The sequence below is a fragment of the Aythya marila genome, assembly GCF_965140915.1.
Source record: "Aythya marila genome assembly, chromosome: 4".
Lineage (NCBI taxonomy): Eukaryota > Metazoa > Chordata > Aves > Anseriformes > Anatidae > Aythya > Aythya marila.
In genome coordinates this window covers 327,455-346,624 of record NC_139045.1, presented here as the reverse complement: position 1 = coordinate 346,624, position 19,170 = coordinate 327,455, and the positions used below count along the sequence as shown (strand labels likewise).

The following is a 19,170-nucleotide window of genomic DNA, read 5'->3' as shown; positions in this document are numbered from 1 at the left end:
TGGGAAAGGAGGATGAGAAGGATAGGACAAAATCAAGTGCCAGAGAGCACAGACAAGCGTGAGCTGTGCTTGGTGCTCTGCAAATCCAGCAAACGGTAACCAGTTCATGTGGAAGTGCCATGCTGGCCAGAGGGTGGGAGAAGCTGCTGCCAAAACTGTAGAACTGTTATTCCCCTGGTGTAAGAAAGAGGCAAAACACTGCTGGAAACAGGGCCTGGGCTGCTACCCAGCACAGGAGGCAGTGTGTCTGCTGCAAACAGAAGTGGTGCTGGCTGCTCACCACGTGCTGAGAGAGGCTGTGCCCCCAGTGCTTGGCTACACGAAGAAAAGCTGTGTGCCTGAGCAGAGGCTGAGAACATGAAGCTGGCCTACCAAAAACACATAAAGAGTGAACTTTCTCCAAAAGCTTTAGGCTGAACTCAGCAGAAAACAGCTCTTTCCATCCGTGCTACATTTCATGGGCCAGCTTCTCTGGCAGGTATCTGCAGGCTGTGCCCCAAGTCCCTTCCCTACCAGCCTACAACTGCCCCCAACCACCTCCTCAGTCTCCACCCTGCTGCAGCTCCTTCACACTGCTTCCCATCACCTCACCCCTGTCTTTCCCCTTCTCTGTTTGCAGGAGGCAGCCCTGCCAGCAGTGTGGCGAGCCCAGTGCAGCATTCCTGGCTGGTAAGTTACGGTATTCCCAACAGATGTTTGCATTAAAGACCAAATCTGCATGGATTACGCAGCCTGCGGTGCACGTGACGTCACACAGAAAGGGAATGTCCAAACACATGGCGTGTTCAGGTGGCTGCAGCAAGCACATTCAAAAACAGCAGCAGCTTGCCAGACACCCAACACGTCTGAAGCATCGTTTGGGAGCAAGAAATAGCATCCCAGGAATTATGGTATGGAGGAGAGATCAAGAATACCCATGTAATTGTGCAGTGCACCGCCACCTGGACCAAACAGAAGGCCACAGTGGGTAAAGGTGTTACCAGACAGATTTTGCATAGTGGTCAATAGGCAGTGTTTCTCAGACTTTGGTGCTTAATTTGGAAATACTGTGGCCAGTTTGTTCCGTTTTGTTATGTTTTGTTGTTGTTGTTGTTTGTTTGTTTGACATACAAGTATCCTACTTTATAAAGTTCAAGTGTGCAAGCACCAAGCAAGTAACTCAGTCACAAATACTGGGGACTATGATGCTTTTATGCCACACTAGCAAATGTAAAGAGGTTATTAGGCATGTTAGCTAAACCCAAAAGAACAATGTGGTGCTGTCAGTGGATTAAAATTACTCAAATATGGACAATCCTATTCAGGAGGCCTTGGCAAAGTGTTGCTGTCTGTCAACAAACATTCACACCAGCAAGACAGCATTAGAGCTCATACTGCATTAATTCAGAGGAAAGAAAAAGACTCTTGTTTTGTTTTGGTTTTGGAGGAGGTGGATTCACCTTTGAGCACATAGGTTGTGTAACAGCCAGCTTCTGACCTGGAATTCGGCTTCCAGCACTTCCTGAGCACCCCGGCGCAGGTGCAGTGCTCCCACCCATGGTCCCCAGCCCCACGGTTTGGTCCTTGTTGTGTCAGGGGAGTGCGCGGCAGCATTGGCTGTGGACTTGTGGTTCAGTGATCAAACGCTCAGCAGAATTGGAGGCTGGTGTGTGAAACGCTGCTCTCCACATTTCTCTAGCATAGGGGTATCTCTCTGTAATGATCTAGGAATAGGGCAAGATTGTAAATTGATTAAATGCAGCATATTATAGTACTGTTCATAATTACTGTGACCTGGGGGGATACTGTGCTGTTTGCCAACATCGTCTGACATAGCTGTCAATGCTGTATCAACATTTTCCATGTGTCCCGTGTTCTGTGCATATGTAGGAATGTATCTCAAACAGGCAAAAGCTGCAAACAACTTCTGTTTCCAAGACTGCCAGCGATAGGGCTCCCCTAAGCATGCAGACACATAGATGTTAAAAGCAGGCACTCTGAGCCCCGTGACTTCTGTTCCTCAGCCTCACGGCCAGCTGGGGATAGGTTTGCTCAGGTTGCTTTTGCTGCTGCAGGAAGGGAGCTGAGCTGCTCCACTTCTCTCCTGCAACAGGGGCTTGCTGATGGTGTGCAGAGGATACAGCAGCCCCGTGCCAGCTTTGCTTTCTGCTGGGTGCACAAGCACAGCTTGCGCACGTGTTTCAGCACAGGGCTTATGTAAGTGTTTTGATGCAGGGACTTTAGCGTTGTGCCTGCCTGCAGAGAACTCCCTGTTCTGTGCACAGGTCGAGGTGCACAGTGGGGAGCTGTGTGCTATGGGTGAGCAGGGCAGGCGTGGCCCACGAAGGGCCTAAACATTTGGGAGATATCCACATTGCAGGTAAATCGGGTAATTAGCCCGGGGGAACCTGAGCAGCAGGGTGTTGCTTGGCGCTTCCCGCCCGACCAGTCCAACCAGCTGTGCTGCAGAGCACCCAAGGGCTCCGGGCACGCACGCAGGGCAGCAGCAGAGGCTCTGCTCCCAGCCTGCTCTCACAGCCCCAGCCCCACGGAGCTCTTGGGCCCGGGGCCGTGCCGTGGCATAGCCTGGCAGCCTCGGCAGTGCTCCCTCAGCCCCGCACAGCAGGCACTCCGTGGGCGATGCTGTATGGCACCTGCACGGGCGCCCGGCTCGGAGGCAAGCGGGGCCAGGCCCTGCCTGCTCCCTGCGCAACCCGCTCTGCGTCCCTCATTCCCCGTCCCGTCGCGGCCCTGCCCGTGGGGCTGCTCACGCCCTCGCCCCACTGTCACCAGCCGCTCAGGTGCTCTTCCTTCTCCCCGAGCGCCCTGACTCATCCCGCCCTGCCGCTGCCGCTGCCACGCCGCGTGCCTGCCCTCCTCCCTCTCGGGCCCACCCCTCGGCGCTGCTTGCCCCCGCTGTCCCAGCTCCTCCTCCCCCTGCCCCTTCCCTGCCGCTCCGGGCCGAGGGGGCACCGCCACCCCCCGCTGCCACCCGCAGGCCGCTCGCTGCCGGGCCGCAGGGAGGCGCCCCGCTCGCTGCCGCGCCCCGCTCCGCCCCGCGCCGGGGCCGCGCCGGGCGCACCTGGGAGAGGCCGCGGGACGCCAGCGGCGCCGGACGGGGACCCTGCGCCGGGCCCCCCCCCCCCGCTCCCCGAGATGGCGGCCCGGCGGCGGCGGTGGCGGGCGGCCCCCGAAGAGGACGGCGAGGAGGAGGAGGAGGAGAAGGAGGAAGGCAGCGACCAGGTGAGGGCGCGGCGGGGCCGTTGGGGCCGGCCCGTGCCATGGTAACGGCCGCCGGGGTGGGGGGGGCGCAGGCAGCAGCCGGGTGCTGGGGGTGGCGGGGCCCTGGCGCTGCGCGGCCGCCTCGGCAGGAGCCGTGCCTCAGCCGTTCCAGGCCGGGGGGCTCCGCGCTGTGTCGGGCGGGCACCCTCTGGGTGTCTGCTGGAGGTGTTGCACAGTAAGATGACAGCAAGGATTTATTTTCCGTATTAAGCTGTCTGTAGTGCCCTTGGCCGGCTGGAAAGATAAGCTAGCTTTCTGTGCTGAGTGTTGTGTAGGTCGCAGTTTGGGCCTCGTTTAAATGAGAGAACTTGGGTAAAGTATACAGTAGGGGACCTGATGGAAAGTATTTGGACATCAGGATTCACAGATGCATCACTACACATATCCGTAGGTGCTTGTCTGTCTGTTCTGCCTCTCACTTCTTTCCAGCATGTGAATAGTGAGTTTTCGCTTGGTTGTGTGCAGATCACCTGTTTTGCATGGCGATTGGGCCTGAAACTCGCCCCTTCCTCCGCAGCTGCTCAGGGTAGCTGTGATGCAGTGCATTTCCACTGGTTCCTACCTCACAGCTGAGAAACATGACCCTTTCCCATACTTAGAGCAGAAAACTTGGACGTCTCCTTCCGCATGGAAACTGCTCAGTACTTATGCAACTGTTGCTGACCCGATTCATCCAGTATTCCAGATAGGTAAAAGGGACGTGCTTGAAAGCACCTTGTTTGCCAAGGTAGAGAAGTGCTCTGTGTTTGCGCAAGAGCTCCAAGAACTCCGAGTATGTCGGGAGGCTTTTATCTCTTGGACTTTTAGTTGCTATTTTCAGTAGGCTGATACTGTTCTTGTTATGCTTACTAGGTCCTGAGATGCTCATTTCCTCATGAATTTAAGTAAAGTTGTTTTTTCCCCACCCCCGATCGGTTCTTTTTCTTAGTGGTACGCAGAAAAGTTCAGTATTCACTTCTACTTCCTTACTTTCAAGTAAAAGGCAACTTCTTTGGTTTCGCATGAACATGGTGTGCCCTTTGTGAACCTTCTTCCCGACGTCCCGAGCTCCGCAAGGCTGTGTCCTCAGCTGCTCGCAGCCCTGCCAAGCTGATGGCTGCAGAATTCCTGTTGGCCTGCCTTTGCCCTGTGGACCTTGGTGATTCTATGAGTTTGTTGTTGCTTTGTGTTGTGCTACAGTGTGCAGGAGAGATCTCGAGGTCTTTCCTGTCCTATTTGCTGCAGCGTGCCTGGCATGCTTTTACTAACAATGTCAACATACCTTCATGAGTACTCTGCTGCCCAGAGACACGATTTGCTGTTAAAATACTTGGAGTTGCATGAAAATCCTGATGGCAGTGTTTGTTAGAGTAGAGCATTAGAGTCTGTCACAAATAACTTCAGTTTGTTTGGCAGTGTTGGAAGAAACAGAAAAATTTAGCTATGTTACTTTCACAGATAACCAAAGGGCTGGATATTTCCAAAACCGTAACTTGGTGGAAGTGGTGGTGAATGAGAACTGCTGTAGGTAGAAAAGGAGGTGAAGGTTTAAGTCTGTGATTACATGTGAACAATTCTGAAAGTGTTTGTTTGTTTGTTTGTTTTGGGGGGAGGGTGGTGGTGGTGGTACTTTTTTTAACAGCTTGGAAAAACAAGGTTTTATCATTCAGGATCTTCTGATGCTTTGATAGCCTGACTTAAGAGGAAGGTATCAAGGTACATCTCATGAAATATGCTCCAAGGTGCTCTCACTGAACTATTGACTTCAGTGTAACACTTGGGGTAGAGACTGCAGAAAGGTCAGTACTGGAGAAGAAAACTAAAGTAACCCTTATACTGGTAAAATGACAATAACTAAATTATTTTGCTTTAACATTTTTTTTTTCCCCAGATAAGTTGTTGGAAAATGTCTGTCTTGATTTCTTCTTAACATAGGTGATGCTGTATTGTCTGAGAAAAACATATTAGCAGTCTACCTGTGAGTTTCTTAGTGTGTCCTGGAAAAAAAAAACAGTACTAACAGAATATTGCAAGTGCCTTAGTAACAAGAACAATTTTGTGCATGGTTTGCTCAGCACGTGATAATTGCAGTGAAGAATGTGTGGTATGGAATGGCAATTAACATATGTTATTTTGGAGGATGATAGGCTCACAGATCTGGGGTTTTTATGCATGACACATGGCTGTATTTTTGTAGGTGCTGGAAAGCAAGCAGAAATCCGTGTGGAAGCTTAATTCCTGGTCAGACCTCCTGCTGGGGAGGCACAGTCTCCTGACTGTTTGAGGCCCTCCTTTTTAAGGCCAACTATTTCACAGAATCATAGAATTTCTAGGTTGGAAGAGACCTCAAGATCATCGAGTCCAACCTCTGACCTAACACTAACCAGTCCTCCACTAAACCATATCACTAAGCTCTACATCTAAATGTCTTTTAAAGACCTCCAGGGATGGTGACTCAACCACTTCCCTGGGCAGCCCATCCCAATGTCTAACAACCCTTTCAGTAAAATTATTGCTTAAGGATGGAAGGCTTGCTGTGTTTTCTTTTTTTTTTTTTTTTTTTAGGAACGTGACATAAAAACAAATCCCTACAACTAAACACACCTTCATTTTGGGGCAGCTGACAAATTCTGGAAACTGATGAGGATTGTAGTGTCAGTTACATGTGTTTGTTACGTGCTGAGCTTGTGGTAGTGACCAAGGAATTGTCAGGTTTGCCTTCTTCCCTGTACTCATCAGGCCTGCATCATCTCAGCCTTGTTGGATTTGTCCTTTTTGAGCTGATTAGATGGGTTCTTTGGAAGGAGCATGAGCCTTCAAATGAAGAGAAGTGTAAGGTGTCTTAGTCATTAACAGAGTGCAACTTGGGCTGGTTTTGCTTAACCTTGGCAAAATGTGCAAATGGGTACCCACAGCATGAAAACCATAGCTTTTCATTTGTCATCCCTCATACAGAGGCTGTTACAGTGTGTTCTGCTTCGCCTAATCCCAGACCTAGTGAATGGAAGGAAGGGGTGCTGGGTTTTATAATGAGCTCCAAAACTGCATCTACAAGGTCAAAATGAAATTGCAAGACTGATGTAGATGTGGTTTTTTTTTTTTTCTTTTTCCTTTGTGAGGGCATTTGTAGTGATTATGTTAGCATTTACTGTTGCAGTGATTGTTGTTATTCCTGGCTATAAACTGAAATGTTTATAATTGATCATATAACTAAGAAAACAAATAATAAGAAAAGCTTGTCCACCAGTGATGGGGTTATTACAGCACTTTTTATGCTAGAGATGATAATTAGTTAGCTTTTAGTCAACAGCTTCCTCTTTGGCCTCTGACCTGGCAAATTAAAAGTCTTATTCGGGAAACGTTTGTGGCTGTTATAGCATGAAATGGAAAATCAAGTACTCAAGGTCATTGTTGAGGTAAGGTGCAAAGGTAAATTTAAGATACAGTTCATGGTTTATCCCCCACTAGTTGTTTTAGCAAATGAAAGCTTAAAAAAAAAAAAAAGGTAAACAGATGCAGCCATATAAAACTTGAAGTCTGCATCAGCCCAAGTCCTTGTAGCAGCAGCAAACTACTGAGAAATACATCTTAGGTGAGCACAGGAAGACTTGTTCTTTAACGGGTTCAGGTGCTCTGAGAAATGCCACAACTGAGGTGCTAGAATTGGGAAATCTAAAAAATTGGTTCTCATTAGGAGCATAAGTGAAAATCGTATTACATATCAGAGGAATAAAACTAAGCATATGTATTTTGACTGCTTAAACAGCAATGGAGTATGGAACCATGTGCAGCAATACTGAAAGCCCGACATGCATCAAAAGACTTGGGGTTTTCCATAGTTCTCCATGCTTAAGGGAGAGAGCACCTCTGCTATGCACAAGCAAGGATTAATACTAAAGACTCTAAGTTGTGGTTTTAGGGCCAGGATTACTGCCCGTTATCAGCAGTCAGGTAGTGTCCTCTAGTTCTGTACAAATAGCTTTTTGTACTCAGGTGCAGATTGTAGTGGTTGGAATGTGACTTTGCAAAAGGCCTGTGGCTCTCCCGGCTCTCCCCTGTCTGCCCTCTCTCCCCTCTTCTTTCTCATTATAAAGTCTGTAGTTGATTTCCTAAGGAATAGTACTACAGCACTGGAAGAAAATGTCTGAATACTAAGGCTGCAAGCACATGAATCCCTGTTTTGTTACTTGCATTTTCGACAGCCTCCCTGAGGCCTGGGCCACACTTGCAGTACAGTGATGCCCATTAATTACAGGCATGCCCATTAATTACATACCACCTCCAGTGCTGGGCTTGCAGGGTAGGCCGGGGCCAGGCCTGCAACACCCTGGCCAATTCCTGCCACCACCCAGCCACGGGCCAGGCTACTGAGCCCACCAGGCCCCTGACCCAAACCTCTCCCAGTTCAGCCTGCTGCTGGGCAAACTTTGGGGCACAGCCTTGGTCGTGGACACTGGGGCTTGGCAGGCCTTGTCTTTTAGGTGTAGGTTACTCCCAGAGGTCATCAGCTGCTGAGGCTGTGATTATGTTCAAGCCCAGCTTCCCAAAGGCCAGCAGATTAAGAGGAAAGGCTGAAGGCTATAAAGAGAGTAACCCTGTGATGGCTTGGACTGTAGGCCTTATTAGTTCTGTGGTGTTTTTTTATGCGGAGTTGGAGGTATGTCTACTCTCTTCCAAAATGCCAAAAATATTCAAGACTCGGGAAGAAAATAATAGTATTAAGGACAAGTTGGAAACAAAAGCTGACCTGTTTGTGGAAATAGGTTGAGGATAAACAAGTAAAGAAAACAGCCCACAGGGATCTGGGACGAGGAGGCTGGAAAGAGAGGAAGAGTTAGAAACCACAGTACAGCACTGGTGGAAAAGGTTTCGAGTACAGTTCATAGAATCACAGAATATCCTGAGTTGGAAGGGACCCGTAAGGATCATTGAATCCAACTTCTGGCTCCATCCAGGTCTACCCAAAAATTCAGCCCATATGACTATGCACAGTCCAAACACTTCTTGAACTCCAGCAGGCTTGGTGCCATGGCTACATCCCTGGGGAGACATCCCACGATGATGTCAGCCAGGTCTCTAAGCACACTGGGATGGATCCCATCCAGACCCATGGACTTGTATGGATCCAGGTGGGGCAGCAAATCCTGCACATGTTCAGGGCTGGTTGGAAGTTTGTCATTCCCACCGTCATGGTCGCCCAGGGTCCAGAAGCACATCCTCAGCATTGAAGACAGAGGCAAAGAAGGCATTAAACGTCTCTGCTTTGCCTAAGTCCTTGTCTGTGAGGTGACCTTCCCCATCAAGTAGTGGACCTATGTTTTCTCTGGTCCTCCTTTTTCTATTCACATATTTAAAAGGTCATTTTTTATTGTCTTCCACAGACCTGGACAGCTTCAACTCTAGTTGGGCTTTGGCCACACAAATTTTCTCCCTACAAACATGAACAGCATCCCTGTATTCCTTCCACGTTGCCTGACCCTGCTTCCAGCAGCTGTACACTTTCTTTTTCTGCCTAAGCTCCAGAAGAAGATTCCTTGTCAGCCAAGTAACTTCATGGTCCCCAGAGCTGTTAGGAGCTGATGAAGCTGGTTATGTAGGATGGGCTGCAGGCTGTTTGGGATGGTGAGGAGGTGAGGCAAGCCCAAGAGGTCATGAGGAAACTCAGCCCTTGCCAGAGACAGCTCTGCTGCTCCCTGCTGTGCTACAGCTGAGCAGCATTCCAACTGCCAAGAGTTAAGCATTTGGTCATGTAAGGATGAAGTAAATCAGCACATTCAGTGTTAGCTGCTACTGAGGGGAGGAAAAAAAACCTGTTGCCAGTTCACTCTCACTGTTGATGAGAATTTGTACACTAGACCGCCTATTTTTTGTCTTTGCTATGCTGAAAGTTCTGTCTAGGTGTGTTCCTGAGTGGTCATGAGTGAATGGTGAAGAAACAATGCCATGCTGGGGTCATACCAAGAGATTATTCTGAATAATATTGTGTCCATAGCATATCTGGTCACTTTATAGTTTGTTCTTGGATCATGTATTTTCAAGCTGGATTGATCAAGTTCCCCACAATAAAAATATGAGAGACTGTGACAGCAACCTCTTCTTGCTCTGGAATGGAACTGTTTTGTCAGGTACTCCATTTAGTTTCTTCATGCAACAAGACCAGAAGAGCCGTGACCTTCTTCCATAGAAGATGAGTTAAAATGAAGGTGAGGGAGTATGTTAGAGAGTTGGGGATTTTTGTTAAACCCATGTTTTATGTCACTCGTAGTATTTCTGAGAACATAGATCCCTATGCTTATGTAGGTGGGTAGAAAGAGTGCAGAGGGTGTCAAGTGCCCTTGAACATGGCAGGTCATGTTACAGCATCTGAATACTGGCCTTAGAAGACATGTCAGTATAGTATTTACATGCCAATACAGTGTTACTGCAGTATTTATAGTTTAAGTACTACATCATAGTTGTCTTGACTTGAGGAACTGATAATTCCTGCATCTCCATGTAAGACATAAGCTTGTGACTGCATACTATTTTATGAAATAACTAATATTATTGCATGTTGAGTTTGTTTAGTGTGCTTTGCCTTTTTTTTTGTTGTTGTTGTTGGTCATAGGAAGCAGATTTGATTGAAAGACTTGATGATTTGGATCTTAGAAATGATTGTGATGTTCCAGATGTTCCTTCATCAATAGACAGCACTCCAGAAATCCTCAGAAGGGCTTTGTCGGGTTTGTCTGCCAGGTATAGTAAAACAAACAAGCTCTCATATTTGAGAGCTGCTGAATAAAATCATTACTGATTGTATTGAGGTTTTAATTTTTGTTTGATCTACATGAAAATTAAAGACTAAATTTTTATTTGATATCATGATTGATATGTTTATGCTTCAGCCTGTTTAGTGCAATTTTTTTTGCATAGGACCTGAAGATTGCCCATGTGAGCATTTCTAAATGAATTGCCACAATGTTTAGCTACAGTTTAGATAAACATTTGTGGTGGTTCAGTCTATGTATCAACAGATAAGATCAACAGATATTCCTTTACCTGGCAAAGCAGCGGCTTTGCTAACATAGGCAGTCAGCAATCCCCTGGTTTTGTCTGCCAGTCCTCAAAGATTTCTATGCTTTTTTCCTGGTAGCCTTTCTTTCATGGGTAAGCCTTTATGTGGCTGGTTCCCCATGGCTCCTGCTGTGAAACCCTCCCTGGGGATCATGATGTATTTTCACAGCACCTTTAAGGAGGGGCTGATGCATTAGATGGCAAATGAAGGCATTTTGTGGGGAGGAGAGGGATGGGGAAGAGGAAAGATGGCTCACTTGGCTTTCTTTATTGTGTCCCCTCGTGAGGTGGCTGGCTGCTTGGTTCTGTGTTTCTTACTATGTGTCTTATTAAGCAAGATGCCTGGTCTTCCTTCTGGTAACCATCTACTTGAGTCTTTGGTTAGGGAAGGAAGTGGCCATTATATTTAATTCTTACTGGTTGCTTTTTATTCTCTTTTTTCTTGGCAGATGGAAGAACTGGTGGATTCGTGGAATTCTAACTCTAGCTATGATTTCTGTGTTTTTTCTGATAATATACATGGGATCTTTCATGCTGATGCTTCTGGTAAGTTTGTTTAAAATCTTCTATTGTGCAAGAGTTACTTCATCTCCTTGTCATGCATAAGAAATAGGTGGAAGTCAAGTGCAGACATTACAGAAGACATTTTGTCTCTTAATTTGGTAAATACAAGTATTCTTGAAAAATTGGAAGAGTTTTCAATTGGACCTTGTGGATGAAGGCCTTCTCAGCTACTTAAATTAGGTAGGAATTAAACAAACAAGTTAAACAGTTCTTTACATCGAAGCTTATGAGATTAATGTCATTCATTTGCTTGGCTTGTTCCCACTACCTTCTCATACCTTCTTTAAGACTTGCTTGAAATACACAGAAAGAGAGTTCCATTTTTCAGGCTGAGAAAAGCAAGCAGCTTTTGTCTGCCGGCAGTGCCTGGCTCTAAAAGACTTTGCTCACTCATGCTCTGTTAATTCCTTGCTTCTCTTTCCTTGCTTCTCTCCAGGGCTCTCTAGGGTTTATCCATAGAATGGAGATAGGTGCCTGTCCAAGGTGCAGAGATAAAATGTTTTTTTAGGCCATGAATTGAACAAATATCATCATAACATTCATACACACTGCGTACTACCTCTTCCCATCATTTTTATGGCTGGTATTCTTAGTGAGTAATGGTTTAACTATTTTTTCCAGCCATGACAAGCAACAAACAGGGATGTGGCTTCTAGAACACTGAAATTAATGCTTGTGAGTAGCTGCTTTGATTTTTGACTAAATTTGCAAAATAGTTTTTTTTTTGTTTTGTTTTGTTTTTCCCCATGCCTACTCTGAAACACTCTTGGACAGTAATGTCTTGAGATACCGGAATGCTTGTTCACCAGTATTATGGCCTGTATTAGAGTCCCTGTCTGAATGAGTCTAGTTTGTATTTCCTGTTGTCAGAAGAATGACACAAGCTTGTAATTCACAGTTTCATTGGTGGACGATGTCTTTGAGTGTATGACGAAACAACAAAACAAAGCTTCATTACAGTGTAGGTCATTGTAGAGGCATTTTTCACATGTTTTTTTTTTAGTATAACACTTCCAGAATGAGAACTGGAGCACAAACAGTTTGCAGTTCAATTTGGTGTATTCATAGTATGCTCGAAGACTGCAGTCATGGGCAAAGCTGCCGGGAGATGAACCAAAAAGCTAGTATAGAAATAATATAGAACTCTTCCTTTTGACTATAAAACAAAACTCAGAATGGTTCTCTAATCAACTGTTTCTCAATTTGACATTTGTTACCATGCAAAAAGGAATGGAGGAATAAAACAGTTCTGCTCATGAATTATTTTATTTCACTGGAATCACATAACTTAAATTGTCACAGCTTTTGTTGTGCCAAAACCAAATCTTAATACTGAGATGGAAAATGTTTGGAGACTTGTAGGGAAGTCCAGCTAAGCTGGGAAGAGAAGCTGTAAGACTTGTATCAGAGGTTGAGAATATACTTTACATTTGTCTGGAGGTAACACGCACAAGTTTCCATGCCTTCATCCCCAAATGTCCTTTTCCACTTTAAGGCGTAATCCTTTACTGGTGCTATTTTGTGTAGCGATTGGGTTTATAATGTAGACAAATCAGACGAGAGAGCATGAGACGGACAGACATCAAAGTTAACTCGCTAAGGTGATGTGATACCCTATAGGCTGTGGTTACGTGTTGAGCAAGGTGAAATGTGTTCGTGAGCGCATGTGCTAAGAGAAATCCTGCAAAGCCTGGTGTGATGATATGCATGGTTGGTGTAGGTAGGTTCATCCTCTAGCCTCTGCACAGGATTACTGCTGACCCATATTTGGAAATATGTGGTATTGGGGCAAGGTCATCTCCTTGGTGACTACGGCTTAGGTGAACTGGCTGAGACCTTCAGAGTGCAGCAGCTCACAGGACACACTTACAGACTTGCACAGACAAGCACAGCACTATGAGATGACAAACAACATGGAGGCTGTGCAGGGTGTGACGTTTGGACCTGCGGTAGGTGAGCAGTGCCTCTTCTCATCAGTGCTAATTAGCAGCACATGCTTACCCTTAATGAGGCTCTTGCAGATGGAAGACTTGGCTGTCCACGTTCTGTTGCAGAGTCCATTTTTTTTTTCCACTGGACTTTGAAAATTTTGCTTAAATTGAAAAATTAAATGTAACCAAAAGTAGTAGAAGAGCCTACTCTTTACAGGAAATGATTTTTTACTTCCTGCTGCCAAACTGCTTTGGTGAGGAAAAGTAAGGAGCTTTCCCTTATTTCTGGAGGGATTTCTTGCAGCTAGCCCAGTATGCCTTTTCTCAACAACTGTACTTCCCTGTGTTCTTGCTTGGAAGCTGCCTTCTTTCTGCATGGAATTTGGATTCAGAATAATTTTTTCCCCTTAACACAGGTTGCAGTACTCCGCACAGCCTTCAAGAAACAACTATAGTGTATCTGCATAGCTTTTTTCTTTTTGTTTTAGGTCTTGAGCATCCAAGTGAAATGTTTCCATGAGATCATTACTATAGGTTACAGAGTCTATCACTCCTATGATTTACCATGGTTTAGATCCCTCAGCTGGTGAGTAGCAAACAAGACCATCAATAAGTAGAGATTTGAAATTTAAGTCTCTTCATTCTTTGTATCCTGTTGTAGTGCAAGGATAGCTTTGTAGGTTGTGTACACATGGAAAACTTGACATCTGTTTCTACTGCAGGATTCTCTGTGTGCATGTATGTATACTTGAAGTCAGAATTAAACATCTGAAAGCTACCTAAAAATGTGCATAGCCAAATAATCACCTGATCAGTATTATCTGAACAGCTTTGACTTTTTTTTTTGTATTTACCTTTGTGTAAGAAAATAACCAAATAGTTACTTTGAAGTGCTCCTTTTCATGCATAAGTAACTAAAATCATCATGTACAAGTTGTAAATCCTCACTCATTTTGCATTTAATCGCAATCACAGGAGTGAATAAATAAAGAGGTGTCAAGGGATCTTTTGATAGCCAGAAGATATAATTAATGTTACTGGCAAATCCCAGATAGTTGTGGGAATGCCCTGCTTATGCAGGGCTCTGTAGGGCTGGGGAAAAGATTTCTACTTCTGAGTTCTGGGAGGAGAGATGAAGGCATTTGATAAGAGGGAGTGTTTTAGGAGGATATTGGGCACATGTTGTCTCTAAGGTGCTTGAGGACGTAATTGTTCAGACCTGACCTATTTTATTTTTTTGTTTGTTTGTTCAATTAATTGAAGTGATCCAAGGTACTCCTGCCTCTTGTCACATTGCTTCTTCACTTTTAGAAGCAATTTTACTGTGAAATATCAATTTATTCTGTCAGCTCTCTGTACAAGCTAGTTGGTTCCCTTTGCTCAGTCCTGGGTTATCAGTAGGACTTGTCTATCGTCTGTATTATTCTGTGGGTTCTGGATCTACTGCTGCAACAGAATCAGGTATTTATGACTGCAGTCCTGCCAAAATTCTTAGAGGATGTGCACTGTACCGCTTTGTCTGGTTTGGCATTTAACCACAGTCACCTGCATACATGGAGCTCAAAATCAACTTTTCTGTTGCCGTGCTAGTTAAAATCAAAGTTTTGTTCAGTTGAACAGATGCAAGATATTGTTCTGTACTTTGAGAATATCTCAAAAGGACTTGCCCAAGTGTGGAGCACAAGTAGTTCTGTATGAAAGGATTTCTGCAATATCTGTTTTTCTAGTGTGGTTGCTGTAGAAGAAATAAACAACCAAAATTTGCTTGCTAAAAGTGAAAGAATGGAATGGTACTTGCATTTTGTTTCCATTGTGAACCTTTTCCACTTTCCACCTTTTGGGTTTTCTTTTTGTGTGTCGGGTGGGAGGATAGGGGAGAGGGGTTTTTTTTTGTTGTTGTTGTTGTTTTTGTTTGATTTGTTTTGTTTTGTTTTTGTTTTTAATGAATGACACAATGTATTACCTTGTTTAAGTAACAGCTGCCTCTTGTCTGTTTCAGGTACTTTTTGCTGTGTGTCAACTACTTTTTTTACGGGGAAACTGTGGCTGATTACTTCGGTACATTTGTTCAGAGAAGAGAACAGCTTCAGTTTCTAATTCGTTACCACAGGTTTATATCTTTTGCACTCTATCTGGCAGGTAAGTGAAGGAAATGGCAGAAATGGAAGAACAGTGTGCTGCATTTGTTTCTGTGCCTGTTTTGCTTTGTTTTTAAGAAAAAAGCTTCTTAGCTCTATCTATTCTATTACTCTTTTTCTGGTGCTGTTGGAGGAAATTTACACTTTTATCATCAAAATATAAGTATAAATTTTGCATTCACCTAGAAGAAGGTAGTAGTCTAAAAAACAGTTGATGCTTGTTGGAAGGTTGAGCTAATAGTACTCATTAAGAGTCAACATGAATTAATTTTGATAGCAGAAGAATTTGGGTTCAGTACCTGAATGTATCAAGAGTAGTTTGTCAGTTTGTGGAAATGGCTTATATGTGTCATTACTGTGATGGGTTATGGCTGTTGTTACTGTGATAGGAAACGGCTTGTATGTGTCATTACTGTGATGGGTTAATGCTTTATTGTGTAAGTGTTCTGCCAGGGCTACAGCAATAAGGTGTGTGATTATATTGTAAAGTGTTTATTCAAAAGGCCTCAGACTTTATTTTGTCTGTGAGATACTCTTTTGCTTGCCTCATGGATAAATGTTCCTCCCAGTCCAGGGAAAGAGTTCTTTAACAGCCTCCTTCCTGTCTCTGTGAACAAGTAAATGCAGTCCATGCGGCTTTCAGAAACACAACGTTAATGTTACTTTAGCCTTAAAAGTAATCAGCTGAAGACTCAGGTTGACCTAAGAGATGGGGAGACTGCCACACTGCAAGTATTTGTAAAATAGATGAAGAAACCTGATCTTCATAAAGAACTTTGTCTACTGCTACTGTTTTGTAAACCAGACAAAACTTCTACTTCATGCTTAGATCACAAACTAGCAACCAGCCTTGCAAGACGCAATCTGACCTTTTCCAGCCAGCTTCTCCCCAAGGAACCTAACACAACTAATGCTCATGGCTGCTGAAGGGCAAGGAGGGGGAGAGCAGGCAGCAGCCACATACCCAGTGGGAGGCCAGGGGTCCTGCGGGTGGCCACCAGCCTCGCTCCTGTAGGGCGCTGTCATAGGGAAGGCCGGGACTCCGCATGCCCCCCAAGTTGAGGGGTGATATGTCTCCCTGGAATCTGCACTCTGCAGCATGCCTCAAGGTTCTGTTGCCTGCAGCTGTGTGCCTCTCTGGGGTAGAGGGGTGAGCTGGTGTTCACCTTCAGGTTATTTCCTGTTTGTCATTCAAATCAAGCTTGTTGGTCTGGCTTTGGGCACCTTTTAAAGGTGATGGTCTCATCCCCTAAAATTGATGTCCATGATGTGACCTTGTAAGTAATGAAACGGATGCTTCCTACTGATGTCAATAAAATCTTATGCTCTAGTGAGAAGAATTCTCTGCCTGTGGTTACCAAACAGAAGTAGGTGCTCCAAACAGGCAGGTTGGAGACTGCTCCAAGGGAAGAGAATTATTGGTGTATGGTGGTTCAGTGTAATTACACATTCAATAGTACAAACTATGCTTGCTTTGTTTTACAGGCTTCTGCATGTTTGTTCTGAGCTTAGTGAAGAAACACTACCGTCTGCAGTTTTATATGGTGTGTATTACCTACTTTGCCCTGGTCAGTTGCGTACATATATCACTAGAAAGGGTCATGTCCTTACGTTCATAAAATACCTTGGAAGGTGGGGGTGTGAAACCAAGTGATGTTGGGCTGTTGGGTGTCTCTACCTATACATTGGGGCTTCTTATCATCTCACAAAGCAGTCTTTCACTGCGCGAGGCCCTGTACACACTGTGACACTGCTCCTGTAGTGGCAGGTGGACAAGGGAGAGGCTCCCTCTGAGTGCGTGCGCCTTCCGTGCAGGTTGGAAGCCAGACACATTCGGCATGGGGTGGGACATGGTTCTGGTGTCTCAAGCACCTCTTTGTAGAGGCTCCATTGCAGTGCTAGGATGGAAACCTGACCTGAACGCCTGCACAGGAGTTGGAGTCTGTGACACTTAACAGTTGTTCTGGCCCCGTGCTGTGCCCCAGTAGATCATTCTTGTCCAGTAAGAAACCAGTGTTTCTGACTCCCAAATTTGATTAAAAATAGGAATGATCAGAAGCAACAGTAAAACAGTAATGCAGTACTACTTGTCTTTAAAGAACTTGAGTGATCAGGGTGTTGTGCAACCTTAAAGATTACTTAAAGGTCAGTGGCTGCAGTTAACTCCTTTGTTTCTACAGTGCCTTAGGTGACACTTTACCACTGCGGGTCCCTCATTTTGGACTAGGACTTAGCTGAGCACTATAGCATTAAAAAACAACAGAAATTATATTCAAAAATGATTTACCCTATTTGTGGGAGAAGTTGCTTCACTGGGGGGAGATGCAGCTTTTTGGGGAGAGGTGATTTTGGTTTTGTAATCGACAAAGCACGTTATCTTTGAATTGGCACAAGGTAATTATATTTTTCCCTGATATCCCTCTCTTCCCTCCCCTCTCTTGCCTCTTCCCCCCCCTCCCTGGAAAAGGAAGGATAAACAAGTGTAGTCAGTCATTTAACATTGTGATTGTCCAGAAAGCATTAAGGTGTGACTACAGAAGAATTTCAGTAGAACAGAGGGGAACCTTTTTTTGAGGAGGGAACAGGGGACGGAGACTGAAGAGTAGAAGCCATTTGTTTTGCACTGGTTTTTCAGTACCACTGTATGATTAATACATGTTTTGCTGCAGAGATGCTTTAGTTAACCAGCAGGTAATATTTTCAGGAAGGTTGAGTCAGCTCTTGCACCTGCTTTCAGACTCTTCAGGTTTCTTAACTGCAAGTAGATGCTGGCTGCCATAGGAAAGCACACATGATAAGGAAATTTAAGGAAGTAGGACATCCTGAGTATTAACTAGCACAGCCATTGTGTGCTTGAATTCAGTGTTGCCTGGAAAAATGACCAGGTCTTTATCTGTGAGTTTTTGGAAAGCAAAATGTAATGTAGAAGCTTTGGAAACCACTTTACTGCATACTGCTGCTACTGAATAAACACTAGGTACACTGTGTAGTATTGGTGAAATTGACAGTTGAAATAGCCATGCCCATAAAAATTAACAATTAGTTTTCACTTATCCTGAGAAATTCCATCTTTCCTAAGAGGACCAGTATTCTGTCATGATATCCACATCTGTGTAACATGACTCTTTCATGAGTTCTTCATTGCCATTTTATTGTTACAGTTCTAACTTGTCTTTTACGTATGTATATGCAGAATATCACATTGCTTATGTTTCTTTGCTGCTTTCATGCTGAAGGTATACGTCTCACTAAATTGGAAGTTAAACTGCATGTTAAAAAATTCCGGGTAAAGGAAAACGATGGGGAAACCTTTTAAAGTTTCGGTCCTTGCTTCTGAAAGCCAGCTGAATTGTGATGTACCGTATGCATGCATCTCTTGTCTTACTGCTAGATCTGGTCTACCTGTGAGCTCCTCAGGGCTCCTCTAGCTGACGTGCCAGTACTGATGGAGGTGTACTGATTGGTGTTTTCACTAACTGTTGTGTTGTTGCATTGTTAACAGTTCGCATGGACTCATGTCACTTTGCTGATCACTGTAACTCAATCTCATCTAGTCATCCAAAATCTCTTTGAAGGCATGATCTGGTAAGGGAAAAAGTAACAAACTAATTTGTAACTATTGCATTGAAAGGTTGGCTCTGTTACATAGCAGATCTAATTAGGGAGAGATCTAATTAGGGAGTTAGGGAATAACCACGAGAACAGTCGAAGCTGCACCAAGTAAGAAGCATCCATGCTTAGTTGGAGGGGGAATCGGAGGTGGTGGGAGCAGTGACATAAGGGGTATAGGGCAGTGGGCAGAAACCCCTTAAGCTTGATAGGCAGCCACAAGTATGGTAGTTTCAAACAACTGCTTCATTTATGTGCAAGGATCAGGGTTAATCCCAAGTATGGTCAACTATCTCCCATGGCATTTGGTGAAGATGGGAACATGCAGCAGTTTCTTTTCAGCTGCTTGGGAGCTTCAGGTTCTACAGTCCTACTGAAATGGAACCATTTAATTTGGAAGATCAAATCTGGTGTCAGGAGTCCAGCTTGAGACCTTCTTTCCAGAAGGTTTCAAGGACATGAAAACCTTAGAGGTTAAAAACAACACGCTGGGGATTTTTCAAAGTAACTCGAAATGTGTTCTCTTCTGTTTTTAGCAAGCAAGCAGAATAGTTCCAGCAAGTGAAGTGGCAGGTATCGGTGGTCTTAAACTGTGTGTCTTGTCCGTATGAAGTTCAGGTGAAATGATAGCAGAC

General features: G+C 44.8%; 1 protein-coding gene across 3 annotated transcripts in view; it reads left to right on the top strand.

Moving 5' to 3' along the window:
* The first annotated feature begins 2,531 nt into the window (after positions 1 to 2,531).
* The window catches only part of CDS1 (CDP-diacylglycerol synthase 1), a 30,266-nt gene continuing 13,627 nt past the window's right edge, over positions 2,532 to 19,170 (top strand). The window contains exons 1-7 of one of the 3 annotated variants that reach the window (XM_082759403.1): positions 2,532 to 3,222; positions 9,848 to 9,975; positions 10,743 to 10,839; positions 13,277 to 13,374; positions 14,788 to 14,927; positions 16,412 to 16,470; positions 18,429 to 18,511. In XM_082759403.1, coding sequence (XP_082615529.1) covers positions 2,620 to 3,222; positions 9,848 to 9,975; positions 10,743 to 10,839; positions 13,277 to 13,374; positions 14,788 to 14,927; positions 16,412 to 16,470; positions 18,429 to 18,511 — 1,208 coding nt within the window. In that variant the 5' untranslated portion in view covers positions 2,532 to 2,619. Of the gene's footprint in view, positions 3,223 to 9,143; positions 9,444 to 9,847; positions 9,976 to 10,742; positions 10,840 to 13,276; positions 13,375 to 14,787; positions 14,928 to 16,411; positions 16,471 to 18,428; positions 18,512 to 19,170 lie in introns of those variants that run through there. The other 2 variants (XM_082759402.1, XM_082759404.1) reach the window with 2 other exon arrangements.